Source organism: Plectropomus leopardus, chromosome 2, assembly GCF_026936395.1.
Source record: "Plectropomus leopardus strain MGB_pleo_1.0 chromosome 2, ASM2693639v1, whole genome shotgun sequence".
Classification (NCBI taxonomy): Eukaryota; Metazoa; Chordata; class Actinopteri; order Perciformes; family Serranidae; genus Plectropomus; species Plectropomus leopardus.
The window spans coordinates 34,317,713-34,333,205 of record NC_142177.1 but is presented as its reverse complement, the minus strand read 5'-3'; the positions used below and the strand labels follow the sequence as shown (position 1 = coordinate 34,333,205).

General features: G+C 40.8%; 1 protein-coding gene across 2 annotated transcripts; it reads left to right on the top strand.

Annotated features, from left to right (window-relative positions):
• The first annotated feature begins 725 nt into the window (after positions 1–725).
• dhrs3b (dehydrogenase/reductase (SDR family) member 3b) lies at positions 726–11,656 on the top strand. 2 transcript variants are annotated; one of them, XM_042496797.2, is made up of 7 exons: positions 726–1,207; positions 1,319–1,418; positions 7,647–7,790; positions 8,095–8,214; positions 8,660–8,898; positions 10,952–11,077; positions 11,172–11,656. In XM_042496797.2, the coding sequence occupies exons 1-7, from the start codon at positions 1,134–1,136 to the stop codon at positions 11,254–11,256; spliced, it is 888 nt and encodes a 295-aa protein (XP_042352731.1). In that variant the 5' UTR covers positions 726–1,133; the 3' UTR covers positions 11,257–11,656. The 2 variants fall into 2 exon arrangements, with proteins under 2 accessions (XP_042352731.1, XP_042352723.1); XM_042496789.2 differs by having other exon boundaries at positions 727–1,418.
• Positions 11,657–15,493: the final 3,837 nt, after the last annotated feature.

Here is a 15,493-nt window from a genome sequence, read left to right as displayed (position 1 = left end):
TTTATCCAAGTGTTGAGTTTGATTGAAATGTAGCTGTATTTACTTAATTTGTGAAGTTGTTGCAACTTAAAAATGACAAGTGATATTATCTTGCTCTTTGTTCCTGTGTTATCAACTTCGTAAACCAAGTTAGTCTGACTTAACTTGATAATGACAAAAGAGGATTTTGCCAAAGATTAAGTTAAAAGATCTGTGAGTCTATGACTATTCTGTTATGACTGACTGGTATGCAACCAGCAGAATACAGATAAATAGCACAGTATACTTGGTTTAATGAAATCTCTCAAACATAGAAAGATTGATTAAATTAAATGTAATTTTTAAGTGGCAAATACTTCACAAAATTAAGTAAGTTTAATACATTATATAAAGTAAACATAAATTAAGATCAATAATTATATTTACTTACTGTTTTAAAGGAAACTGTTACCTAGTTATTTATTTATTTATTTATTTTAAAGTAAAATCAATTTGTCAGATTTTACAGTGTTAGAATAGTTTGGCTCTTGATTTGGCATTGACTTATAACTGTCAAGTGAAACCGGTGACTAAAACATCATTGTTACTCTATAAGCTATGCAAAGAGATTAAGTTAAGAAACTTTCTCAAACAAAACTGAGCATCCAACCTGGGACATCAGTGGTGCGACCGCTGGGGGGCCCCGGACCACAGATTGAGAACCACCTCCACATGAAGGGGGTGGAGAAGAGAGGCAACTACGCAACCACTCAGGGGCAGACGGGCACTGGAGCAAAATATTCATCCCCACTTAACATGTCAATCAGGATTAATGCCCACACAAACCTCCCCTTTAGGTTCACTCAGGTCCTCTCACTAGTGGAAGTAGCGAAGCCAGGGCAGAGGCGGTGATATATAAGGCAGAACAGGACAGGACAGCAACACAACACTAAAGCCCAGCGTTTTCTGTAGCGCACGCAGCACGCGGCGTCGCCTGGACTTGTGTTTTCGCGTCTCTCGCAGCGCTTGACAGGCGTAATGACTGATCATTTCGAGAGCGTGATGCATGTCGACTGTCATGTCAGAGCTCCTTGAAGTCACACACTTTTTAACAGTTTTTTCACCAGTGGATTACTCATGCAACAGTTTCTGAAGCTGCACATGAGATTGTTTGCATGCGGATAAACTTGCTCACAAGTTCCTGGAGGATATCAGTCGTGCGCGTAAACTTGCAGCGTAAACATTATCGGTGAGCACTCCTCGAGATGGATTTGAAGAGCGCGTGTCGTATGTGTCTCTTCCCGGTGCAAATGCTCTATTATATAGTCAGAGCAAGTTTGTTTTCGCTGTTGCCAAGCAGAAGGAAGGACCTGACCAAGGAGGTGGTATTGATCACCGGCGGGGGACGAGGCATCGGGCGTCACCTGGCCAAAGAATTCGCCAAGCAGGGGGCCAGAAAGGTAATTTTTAATCTAACAACTTGTTGCACCCACATTGCTGCTTCCACTGTTTTAGACATATTGCAAACAGTTTGTTTTTGGTCAATCTTCTGCTGCAGTTTGTGTCAAAAGTTGGGCAGCACCTCCCCCCTCCAGCCTCAGGTAGACCGATCAGTCCTGTCTTCCCTGTCTGTATTGCTGTTCCACTGTTCTCTGAAAGCAGGGATCATAACCTCTAAGTAGCCTAGTTGGTCCTGTGAGACTGGAGACACTGCCCTCAAATTTGGTTCAAGTATTGCACAACAGCTTGGGTCAACCAGAGGGCAGGTCTGGGCAGCCTTTATGGCTGATTGATGTGATTAAGTGCAGGACTGGGCTGACAGTCACTCTGCTAAAGGTGATTCTGGTTTGACTGAAATGTCTGGAAAGTGTATTATCCAAAGATATAGGCTGTGTTAAAGGCACTGGCTGTGCGTGGATGTGTTTGTATTTTGGAGTGTGTGTTTGTGTGTGGGGTTGATGTCCACAAAGTCTCACTGAAACTGCTTCAAAGACACACACACACACACACACACACACACACACACACACACACAATAACAGCCCTGCTATTAGCCCATCACAGTTTCTTGCAATTTTTCAAGCAGTCTTTGTCGTAAAACCTGCCAACATATCACAACAGAACAAAAGAGCCTGTAATGCTTTTAATAAAAGCCAGATTAGGTTTTGTTTTCAAGCGTAGCATGAGGACATGATATGCCTTTTATGGAGTGTATGCAAAACTAAATGAACACAAACAAGCCAACAAAAAGGGTTTAGGGAGGAACACATTACATGATCTTGGATTAGTCTAATACAGAGGTATGTTACTGAAATGCAGTGTAATGGCATGGCAGAGGTAATGAGTCAAAGTAGGTCAGAAATATCATAATTATGGAATTTTTACTATGAGCCTGAAGTTATGATTCATCATTATTTTTCCCAGCTGGATATGAAGATGAATTTTGCACGCTGCTACCCATGTTTCCATTACTCTTTGGAATAGAATGAACTGTGTAACATCCTGCAGGGTTCAACCTTAATGTTTTTTCTACTTGCCCAAAGTCAGTGTTTACTTGCCTTTATACAAATTCTCTTAATTATTATAGCAGTTGTCAAGTAAGAACAAATACTTAAAGTTAAATGTCATGTTAAAACTGTATTTATCTTATCTGCCTTGCTGTCAAACTTGTGGCAAACTGCATAGTACATCCTCTAATGCCACCCAACTAAACTATTGTTTCCAGGATTCAAGATTAAATTTATCTGTAATAAAAGAATATATACAGAATATAGATGTTTATATCTATCTATATGTACAAGTAAACAAAAACAAACTATCAATGTATATCTAGAAACTTGCTGTTAAAACAACTCAAACTAGATCTTAAAAGATCTTTAGTTGAGGACATGAAATGAAAAGCATACATATAACAACACAGACATACAAGTGTGTAAATTAGAAGGTGCCACATAAGTGCTCTGTGCAGCACATGTCTGTTTGACGCAATGTTTAGTTCAATCAAGTTTAGGATTATTGAATTACTCACTTTAGCTTCAGCTTACAGACTTTGTCTTCACCCACCACCATTTTCTTGCAAGTGCTTGGTCAGTACTGCACATGTGAAACCTTCAGTAGAGATAAGGTGAAGGCGAGATGGCTCACTCCTTAGTTAGTTCCTGACGCCCTCCCTCTGGAAAAACATGACATTTTTTTTGTTTGTTTTTTACCACTTGCCCAATTGGGCATGTGAGTTCTAGATTTACTTAACAAAAGTGCCTTTTTTACTTGCTCCATGCAATTGGGCAATCCTTATTGTTGAGCCCCTATGCTTTTTAGACCACATCACCGTGATGTCGCACTGACAACAACAATCACTCCTGAGTAGACATCTGCCAACTGATTTTAACTGCAGAGATATGTAAATTTGACAAACATGTTCATTTTTTTGTCATTTTCAGCCTTAACTGCAACATTTAAATATATATTTAAACACGGCAAAGGGACCTATTTGAAGTTTCTGCTGTGCTTATTTTATGTACTGTGTTACCTTGCCAGGAAAAACCAAATCTACCAGCACGGAAGCTAAGCAATACAGCCTCCTGCTGTGGATGGGGCTGCAGCAAAATGTGTTAAAGCCACCCCCTAAAATTTACATCAGTTTAAGTGTATGCTATATTTGGAATATTTACCCAGCAACTTGTGTATTTTGCTTAGTAAGTCTGAGTCTGGTGGTTTTGAGATAATGGCTTCAGTTAGCTCTTGTAAGGCTCTATAAGTATAGAATACTCTTAAACTTACTTGTAATCCTTCAGGTGACGGAAAAATACCCCCCCTCGGCTCTGTTTTGTAGTGATAGTTTTGGTTTATCAAAGATGTTAGCACTGCAACACACAGTCAATAAAATCCTTTTGTAGGTGGTTAAAATGATCTTTCCAGTTGTAGATGCATTTGCTCAGCACTGTTTCAGTTTATGTTTTTCCTGTCAATATTCTAACTGAAAATCAGTTTCAAAGGACTTCAATCCAGTCCCTTCACTTCCAGAAAATCCCCCCACTTGTCAAACCCATGCACCCTCCCATTTCGCCCCACTCTCCTCATCCCTCACCCCCCTAACAAGGAGCCGTCAGTTGGGCCTGAAATGCTTCAGTGGCTCCGCAGACAGTTCCTCATCACTGCAGGTCAGGCTAACCTCTGTTCCCATCATCATTTCCAGCTACGGTTTGTCTACCAATCCAGTGGGCGAACATTACACAGCTGAGTGCCTGATGAGCCGCTGGTGTCCCTTTAGCAGTAATGTGTTAATACAGAGAAGCTCTATTTTTGATCACCTCAGATGGGAGTCGTCATTACATGTGGAAGAGAGTGGTGGTAATTTCCCCCGTAAAAAGCATTGAGCAGCCCAGCTGAAAGCTGTGGGGCTGTAATTATCCGTACATGTGTGACACAAGCTCCACATCTCGGATGCCCTCTTAAGGCGCAATTTTAGCAGCTTGAAAACATTGCTAAAAGCTCAATGAAACACTAACTGCCTGCCTCTGTCTTTCAATGCTGTCTCCTCGGGGAACGAGCAAGGAGAAACCAGTGGGTTTTAAAAGCTTTACTTTGCAGCTGCACAACAAAGGATGTCACCATGCTTTTCAGCACCCCATTGTTGGTTATTATCTAGGTGTGAAGGCTTTGAAAACAACACCTGTGGTAATGTGTATGACAATTACTCCCTGCCTAAAGAGATGCTAAAAGGAAATAGGACGGTAATTATGAATAGAGCTAACCTCTGCGAACTCGCGCTCACCCCAGTTTGAGCCCCTTTGTGATTGGCAGCCGGAATTTCCTTTTCCCTCTGCTCAGGCTTTGGTGTTTTCACGGTGTGAGGAAGACTAACTACGGCGTTGATGAAAGAATCCGGCGAGATGGAGAGCCGGGGACTCAGGAGGGGAGCCAGGTCTTCTTGTGTGCAGTTTTGGGGGGAATCGTTGCAGTTCGAAGCTCTGGAACAATAAAGCAAAGTATTTTCAAACACGGCATCCAAGTTCAGAGCACTGCGAGAGGGCTTTCAGAACAACGCCAGTAAATAGTTGACATCTAAACAGCATATTTCATCAAAGCTCAAAGTATTTTTCAGTGCAGTGACAACAACTTTAGAAGAAAGCGTTTGCAGAAAGCATTGATTTTTATGTGGTTGTAAACATTCCATAAAGAGATCACTGCGAGGGAGATGAACCAAGCCGAGGCACTGACAACAGGTTTGTGTGTGTGTGTGTGTGTGTGTGTGTGTGTGTGTGTGTGTGTGTGCGCGCCGTGCTGGAGGCGGGAAGCACACCGCTCCCAGCTGGGTATTGCCCTGCAACTGACCTTGCTGTCTCCGCAGTAATTAGACAGCGGCAGGCGACTGCCTCCTGAACTCCTGCTGCCCCCTCTGTGTGCCGCCTCTCTGCTAGCCCATACAATGGGTGTGAAAAGGAGGGTTCATACCCACCCCATACATTCAGACCTGGGAGATAGAGTATCACTGTAATTCAGGTGGAGCTACTGGGGATACGGAGACGTGTACGCCACAGCCGGTATTGAGTGGCATCTGTACTCTCAAGGTCTCGTTTCAAGATCTGCCGCATTAATTTGTCAATTAGACAGCTTTTACTTACAGCATGTGTCAAAGTTAAGTTCTGTTAGGCACACCTATTTGAAACAATAACCAGTTTATCACTGATAGAGGGGGGCTCCTGCAAGGTCAATTAGAAACGTGTTTTTTTACCATCCAGATTGCAATTTGGCCAATGCTTGTTTGTTCTGAGGGTCCTGTGTGTTGTGACGGGTGATAAACCTAATTAATTAAATAACATTTTAACAGGAGAGCACAGTTTGAGTGCTGACTTTTAATGAGAGCTGTCAGCTTTGTTTGTAAGGCTCAAATCCCATTAAAAGGCTTTCAGTTATTTATCAAGACCTGTCTGCCTTCGCTGATTGCTCAAATGGGCTTGCAAATGAAGCAAACAAAAAAGCCAATCAAAAGTAACTCAAACAAAGGAGGGACCCAAACCCCTTATTGCTTCAGATCTGATAAAGAAATAAAGAACACAGCAGAGACTGTAATCTCTAATGTCCCCTGGTGCTTTACAGTGTCAATGTTTCTGTGATTGGTTTGCTTTTGCTGCTGTTACCAGTTACTAACAGTTATTGACACATGAACACTGCATGAAAGAAATAGCAACACAGTAATTGAGTGATTTTTAAGGTTTGTTGCTGTGCAAATTGCCAGTATGTTTTGATTTGTCTCTAGATAAATGCTTTGTAAAGTTAAAAAGACTGGCACTGCCAAAGTGTTACTTCAGATTGAGGGGTTAAATACCTGCAAAACACGCTGTGTGATCATCCATAGCAACAGTTTTTAACCTTTTTAGGATCAACGACCCCTAAATTAAACCACAGCTGGGACAAGATTTTTTTGCAGGCCAACCCAACAGTGGGCATCACCCTTGTTTTCCCAGCAAAAAGCCAATAGGATTTTTCCATTGGATTTTGGATTACTGCCAAAATTACGCTTTAAGCTCGTGTAAACCACAGACCTTATCTCAGGTATCTAACCATAAACCCATTCAATAAAACCATTTACTTCGAGACAAGAGGACTGGAAGTGATAAAATGCTGACAACTTTCCAGGTTTTAGGACTAATTCCTGCATTACAGACCCTCATTTAAAAAGATTCAGCTTCAGGGACCTCCATCTGAAAACGTTTTTGTGGTAAGATATACAAAAGACCAGCGTTCTACAGTTATAAACTACAGTTGAGGAGATAACTGGAGGAAATAAAACTGGTGATCAAAACAGTAACTCTTATGACTCTTCCTCACTTTGGGCTTACTTCTATAGTGATTTAAACTGTGAATAGAAACTGTTCTCCATTTTTCTAGGGACCCCCTGGAGCTCCCTCAGGAACCTCTGGGGGTCTCTGGACCCTTTGGTTGAGAACCACCCATCTATCGCTATTCAGCTCTTGCAAGTGGCAAGAAACATGCTCTCTCTATTGTGTGTGTATACAGACACACAGTTTTCCAGTCTCCCACATACACAAGATCACTTTCCAAAAGACTTTTTGCTCAAATATTAACCTTGGTCACAGGCGACCGGCCAAATCCCACACTGGCGTCCTCAGCACTTCACACACGCACTGTTTTCAGACTCCCTGACCAGAAATGACGGGGCTCATCTGCCCAACAGGCCGTGTAATCTCTTTGAGAATTTGTGTTTGAGAGATGAGGAGGGCTCACCCCCTGATTTCATTACCTTTCCCTGACCCCAGAGACTGACAGATCTAATTGCCCAATCACTAGTCCCCCACCTCCATCCAACCCCATGTTCCCTGCTCAAATGACCGGCCTTCATTTAGTCTCCGGGTGGATGAAGAGACAATTCATTCACACAGCAACCCCCGAGCCTTTAATCTTGCTCGAAAACTATTTGTTGGAGTGAAAATGGCCTCTCTGTTCTCTGAATGAAAAGAGCATTGCTGCCCAAAGATCTCCACAGTTACACCAGGTCTCATTGCCAAAAAAATTGCGCAAAACATACGTAATGTTTTGTTGATGACTGACTGTAAAAACAAGCCTTTTTGTTTCACTTATAAGCAACGCTTCACTTGGTTTGCTTCCGATCTCGGCACAGTTTGAATGCAGAATTCTTCTCTGTGTGTTATTCTTTTTTTTGCTAGGTGATCTTGTGGGGCCGAACGGAAAAGTGCCTTAAAGAAACAGCAGAGGAGATCTCTCTTTCAGGAACAGAGTGCCATTACTTTCTGTGTGATGTGGCCAATCGGGAGGAAGTTTACAAGCAAGCCAAGGTGGTTAGAGAAAAGGTGCGTCAGCTTGAAATTTCTACTTGCACAAAGCTAAATGCCATTTGCACATGGTGAAACACATCATCAAATATTTCTCTGTGATGCCTCTCTGTCTGCTCTGTATGTATATTGGCTCCAAGCTGCTCTGTTTCCCATCTGGTGTATAGATTACACCTCATCTGAAATATCTGAACAAGAGAGTGGAGCGTTGCTGACAGCTCCGGTGCAGAACAACTGTATCATTTCATGAAAGCAGACAAAAAAAAAAAAAACCCACAAGATGTTTGACAGGTTTTTTTCTTATTTTATCTTTTAATCACAGGTGGGAGATGTTACGATATTGGTGAACAACGCAGCTGTAGTTCATGGCAAAAGTCTGATGGACAGCGATGACGATGCCCTCCTGAAATCCCAACACATCAACACCATGGGACAGTTCTGGGTAAGACTTACAGAGACTGAAGCAGAGACATTTTGCAAGCAGAAGCAGGGGAATTCCTCAAAGCAGATTATCCTTATCATTTTCATATTTTGATTATAGCAGCGCATTATATACAGTAGGCACCCCCATACTTGTCAGTCATTGCCGCTATAATGGCAGGTTAAGTGGGGTATTTCCAAATTGCCTCTCAGCCCCTGAAACATCAGAAGGATTTGGAAACTCTTGGCATTTTCTTATTTTGAATGGAGATCAAAAGACGATGTCATAGGCAGACAGAAATGCAATTATCAACTAAATGGAAATGGAAATTTAATCTGTGGTTACACTGTGGGCCTGCTTCTCTTGTCTCTTCTCCTTTTTGCTCCACTGAATATATTTCACCTTCTATTTCCACGCTTCCATCCTCCTTGTCTTCATTCTCCCTTTTTTACTTTCTTCATCCCAGACTACAAAGGCCTTCCTGCCTCGGATGTTGGAGCTGCAGCACGGCCACGTTGTGTGCATAAACTCCATCCTGTCCCAGTCTCCCATCCCTGGGGCCATAGACTACTGCACGTCCAAGGCCTCGTCGCTGGCTTTCATGGAGAGTCTGACGCTGGGCCTGCTGGACTGTCCTGGTGTTGGCTGCACCACTGTGCTGCCCTTCCACACCAACACAGAGATGTTTCAGGGCATGAGAGTCAGGTATTTAAACACAGTTGGCCTTTACTGCAACTATTTCTTTGGTGTCAGTTTGGTGTGTCTGGGACCTTAGAGTCTGAATATCATAATATCATAGGTGTTGTCTTTCATGGTTTTAAATGCTGCATTACAGTAAAGTGATGTAATTTCCTTGACTCATCAGATTGTTCTAGCTGTTCTGCTATCTGCTTTACCCACGTACCCATTATTGCCACATTATTGATGATTATTTATCAAAAATCTCAGTGTGCAAGTACTTTTTTTTAAGCATCAATAGTCAACTGTACAATATTGGCACAATATCAATATTGTAGTATTTGGTCCAAAATATGGTGATATTTGATTTTCTCCATATTACCCAGCCCTATTTCATAGTGAAACATCTTGACAATTATTGAATTAGATTGGTATGAACTTTGCTGAATGGAGATTTTCAAGGTCCCTATAGGATATATTCTAATGAGGTTGATGATCCTCTTACTTTTCATCTAGCGCCACCAGTTTTCACTTTGCAGGCAAATTGCTTTTCATCTATTTGATGGCTTGGCACAAAATTTCATGGTTCCCTGACAATGTATCCTACAGACTTTGGTGATCCCCTGACTTTTCCTCTGTAATGAGCTACTCCCTCGTAGACTGTAATAAAAGACAGTCTCAGTGCTGGGAACCTCCAAAGTGTGAGTTTATGACTTGCAACCCTCCAGCTCATTGCAGATACTCCCTCAGTTTTGTTGTGACCTATAATGTTCAGCTGACCCTTAAACAGTTTAACACACCGCTCAGAATGAGTAGCAGGTCAATGCATAGTCATTCACTTACTGATATCAATTTATCGTCAGTCTGTCTTCCCCCTAGTGGCTGTCTTGAGACCTTCATAGATGATGCTAAACCTTGATGTTTTCAACCTCTTTAATATTGTCGAACTGTTTAAGGTGCTATCTACTGTATGTTCTTGTATGGATGTTTGAATACACCCAACCTTTCATATTGTTGTGTAATAGCTTTTGGAAACATCAGAACCATTAAACGTACAGTTTGACAGCTAACACCAACAAATTATCTAAAGGTTAGTGTTGCCATTAAGAAAGTATTTCACTGCTGGAAAGATGTTCTTTTCTTTAAAGTTGGCTATCTATGCAATAGAAAGATGCAAATATTTTTTAAATTGGTGCTACACGACCAGAGGAAACAGAGAAAAAGGAATTTGGCATTTGCTTTTTCTCAAGAGGTAGAAAACCTACAGCTACTAGTATGCAGTGCACTACTCTGCATCAGACCAATAAACGCTCCCATTGGTGGGTGACATAATGCAAGCATGTCCATATAACAAAGGAAACAAAATGGTGGCTGGCTGGTAACAAATGATCTCAAATTACAGTTAGAAGGTAAAGTAAAATATGTTTCTAAAAACACTTAAGTCAAAAAATAGGCAACGCAGCAACAGAATCTTGGTTATTATTTGATCAGCGCTGCTCAGTTTTACTGTTTGATCTGTTTTTCCAATCCTGGAAACAGTATGGCTCCCCACTTTCTGTTCACAAATTCTTACAACTACAACTAAACAGTGCACTAAAATGTATTTCTGAAGACATGTAGGTGAGAAATAGGCAATACAGTACCAGAATCTTGGTTTATTTTTGATCAACATCAACAGAGAGAGTGAGAGGAGGGAGGGGCGTATCAATACGCTTCTTTACTCTTAGTGTCAATGGTGGCTGGTATTCAAAAATTAGTTGTCTGTAGTTTGAGTACGACCGCTAGAGTCAGCAAAAATCTTTTGGATCATCCGTCTGATTTGAGCAGGGAGATTCAAGAGCTGGTAAGATGGACTGAAGTTTACCACAGTTCATTTACACATACTACCCTCATTTTTATAATTCAAAGCTGGTTGAAAATCGACAAAGTATCCTTTTAAAAGCATGTCTAGCTAGCTAGGTGTGACTTTCTTTGCACTGTAATTTCAAATTAAAATAATCACAAAATGGCTTGAATGCATTTTTGATTTTATCTTAAATTTCATGACTTTATCTCAACATCACAATCTTTTCTTTTGCAGGTTTCCGCAGCTGTTTCCACCTCTCAAACCGGAGGTGGTTGCTCAGAGGACTGTGGATGCAGTCAGAGCTGACAAGGCCTTCCTCTACCTGCCCTGGACTATGCATGCCCTTGTCATTTTAAAAAGGTAAATTAATTAACTTTTTTTCCTTTTGTCTTGCTTTATCACCATAATTATTTCTTTCTTAACACTTCACCTCTGGTCTTTATGCACTTTCTAGCTTCATGCCACAAGTTGCACTTGAAGAAATCCACAAGTTTTCTGGGAGTTATACCTGCATGAACACGTTCAAAGGGAGGACATGAACTGGGATTGCACACAATGTCAGAGAGACCTCAACAGCTCTGGGGTGAAATGAAGGGAATATGGACCTTAAGGCATCTGAAAGTGGACGAGGCCCCGTGATAGTGTGAAGAGAAATACTTAGGGGACATGCAAGGTGGTGGCCCCTGCGGGTAGAGTTAATTGGTAAACTGCAGGCCAAAACCTGGTCCCATCTGTATGTGTGTGCCTATGTGTATAGTTTGAAGGACTGAATGCCATTCTCACTTTGAACAGAAGCCATGCATAGATCTGTACCAGTAGTTATTCTGGGAGTTTTTATTTTGTGACACTTGTTTTAGCCTGTTTTTTTCACTTCTTTTTTTATTCTCCTTTTAATGTGTCTTTGAATCAAAACAAGATAATAAAATGGAGTTTTAGAGATGCACCGTGTTTCTTTGTGCATGATGAAAATAGAAAAAGTGAAGACTTGGGTGGTACAGATTGTTTTGCGTCTGGGTTTTGACTCCCGTGGCAGTGTGATAACACCTTTGATTTATTCCAAGCGTGAGATCAGTGACTGTGACAGACGATGTTGTCAAAACATAAAATATACGCTTGGGGGAGGGGGCATGTGTATTCTTGTCTGTTCTCAGCAGTATAAAAAATGGTGAAGGGGGATGGTGTAATTCTCCATAAACATAATGAACTCAAAACAAGTCTGTCAGGACCTCCTCCTCTCACATGCAGAGCGGCCTGAACCACATTCAGTGAACGTGGACAGGCAGACAGACTGTCATATTGAGCTCTGAAAGGGCAGCCGTCATCTTAAGGCCTTAGTTATTAAAAAGTTAACTTTTAAAAAAGTGAACTGTTTTACTGTCTGTTATAAAGATGACAGTATATCAAATTTAGTTTTGTGAGCTTGGCTCGCTCTCATACAATCTTGTCTGCAACTGCTACACGTTTGTGGTCGTAGATCATATAAATGTGATTTGTATTATCAAAACCCCAGAGGCTAATAATCCAGAATAAAGGGACAATATGGAGCCTCTTTATTGCATATGATTTTGAGCATGTTCCAAGATTTAGCTCCAAACTAAGGGAGGGAGCTTTGCAAATGCACAATATATGAGATGTATCAATGCCAGAGTCCCACAATTGCCTTTAGATTATTTAAGAACTAGAAAAAGATGGTGTTAAAAGTGTAGAGCAAAGCTTATAGCTGAAATGCCAAAAGATTGTCAAGAAAATAAAACTTGGAAGAAAAATTAAACAAAACACTGCCCCCATGGGAAATTTGCAAGGAGCTTCTCATCTAACACTCCAGTAGCTGATGAGCACCTTCAACTGAAAATGAGAAACTGATCTGTGATTCCATTTTATGTGACTTAAATAAAACCCTGAAACTGTAAACAAGTCAACTCCCCGCCCAACTGCCAAAAGAAAAAGTATTTTTTACACACCATAGATACTTTAGAAATGCTATGATATGTATGAAATGTACAAGTGACATATAGTTTTGATCAGATTTATAAGAGCTGACTTTGCCATTGAGAGGCGGAGGGGATGGTGAATGTTGTGAACCCCTTGACCAGACAGTTGCCAAGCTGCACACCACTGTTTGAGATCAATAAACAACAGCACGCTTGTCTTTGAAGCAAGCCATCCTTACATTTCCAGTGGCAATTGTGCCACAAAAAGCAGATATTCTTTAAAAAAACATTGCTGCGTTTCCAGTGCCGATTGTGGAACCAAAAAAGGTTGTTTTTTTCAGTGGGCAATCACTGCAATTCCAACAGAGATTGTGCCAAATAAATTGAGCAATTACTACGTTTCAAGCAGCACTTGTGGCACAAAAAATGTGTGGATTTTTAGCAAGCCATTGCTGCGTTTTCAGTGGCGATTGTGCCACGAAAAGTGGTTGTTTTTTTAACAAGCAATCACTGTGTTTTTCCAGCGGTAATTATGCCAACAAAAATGAATGACTTTGGGGAGCTATTTCTACATTTCATGTCATCAAAAGCAATTGTTAAAGAGAGCCATTGCTACCTCTCAAGCATCAATTGTGCCACCAAATTGGTAGTTTTTCAGCAAGCCATCACTGCGTCTCTAGCGGCAATTGTGCCACTAATAGCGAGTGTTTTTTAACAAAGTAATTGCTGTGTTTTAAGTGGCGTATGTGTCTCCAAATTGAAGTATTTTTAGTGAGCCATTGCTGCCTTTCAAGCTGTGATTGATGAAATGCAGATGTTTTTAAATAAGCCATTGCTGCGTTTCCAGCAGTGATTTTGCCCTGAAAATTAAGTGTTTTTTTTAGGAAGCCATTGCAGCGTTTCCAGCGATTGTGCCCCAGAATGTGTTTATTTTATCAAACATTTTCCAGCAGAGGTTATGTCAACAAAAGGGAATGTGTTTTTTTAGCAAGCCATTTCTGCGTTTTCGGTGAAAATTTATACCACTCTTATGTTTGTAAACTAAATATGAAGCTACAAACAGCAGTCCATATAAGCTTAGCATAAAGGCTGTAAATCAGGGGGAAACAGCTTGCCTGGCTTTGTCCAAAGGTAAAACAATCTTTGTACTCAGAGGTGCTTAGAGTGGTATTGATCTTCTCATCTAACTCTCATCAAGATAGACTGAAATATGCATGTTGTTTAACATATGATCATAACATCTCCTTCTGAGCCATGAGCATTATATACAGCTGTTTCCCACCATGTATGTGCCTTTGTTCTAGAGATTTTCTGTGGCTCACACAGTTGATTCACATTTTGAAGGTTACTGCATTGATCAGTGTTGCACTTCTGTAGGTGTTGCTCACCTCAAACACGCCCATACCTTTTGTTGCAACATTTGGTGCCCTGCTGGTGTGGTGTTTAAGTGCTTGTTTGTCAAGGACTACTTAAACTCAGCAATCTGTGCAGAGCTGAGACGCCTAGGCAATAATTATTTTTTTCTAAAGTGGAACCTCAGTTACACAGCAAGACCAATTAGTCATTAAGCAACTGAAGGGCCACTGTGTGCACCACCTAGTTTTCTCCAAATGTCTATAGTTACTAGACAAAGCAATCCCCATAAGAAGGTGTTGTGCTTGCTGTTATGTGTGACACCTGTAATTTTAAGAATAGCCAGGTGTTGAGAGCATGAAGGCCAGTCTGGCAAGTAAAGATGAGACCAACAGTTAAACTGCCATGGAAGCAAAATGAAAAGTTCAGGTTATACTGCTCCACAAAAACCAAAAAGACCATTAGGGATCGTGAGCTGCAATAAAAACAATAAAAAAGGGGGGGTTGTGCTCTTTTTACCTCACAGATGGTAGACAGTGAGTCGGAACTCATTAATGTTTAATGAGATGAGGCTAAAATCTGACCACAATAACGTCTATCGCTATAAAGATGGCTGTGGTAAAAACGAAAATATCACATTCGGCCGCATTTTCTTTAACCTCATAGTGGAGCCTGTATTGGCCTTTATTAAAATCAAACTAAACCTTTTTATGACCTTGAGACTGTCCATTCTTAAATTAGGAAAATAAAAAGTAAACTAAGTATGACTGGAGTTTTTAAACAGTCGTTTCAGTTGAAAGAGATTGGCTTTTTCATGTAAATTACCACGTCGTGTAATAATACTGCTGTGTGTAATATTACATGAAGTAAGATCATCAACTGTCTATACTAAAACTCTGAACTATTTTCATACTTTACATATGGTACTTTTCCATAGTCAGTAGCATGTTTAACACACAGTAGGAGACAGTCAGAATGCCCCCAGTTTGAAGAAGCAGGTTGGTGTCCGACATGGAAGCTAAGCAATGATCTGCTGTGCACAGGTCACCAACAAAACGTGTTTTTGCCACCTAAAAAGGTCCTACCTAAAAAAAAGCAATATCACTTTAAGTGTATGCTACATTGAGATCACTGCTTTACCTTTCATTGAAACAGTCCATTTCAAGGGGGAATCCATACATTTCTTAGCAACCATAAGGTGCCACACTGTATAAAACACGAGCAAAATAGAGCTTGTTTGTCAAAAAAAGTGCTAGAGGGTCGTTCACACCTCCTGATAGGGGTCCTAGCTCAGCCCCTAATGCCCTAAAATCCTAGAAATGTCCTACAATCCTAGAAATACCTAAAATCCAAGAAATGTCTTAAAATCCTAGAAACATAAAATTACAGAAATGTCCTAAAATCCTAGAAATGTCCTAATATCCTAGAAACATCCTAAAATCCTAGAAACACCCCAAAGCCCTAGAAATGACCTAAAATCACAAAAACATGT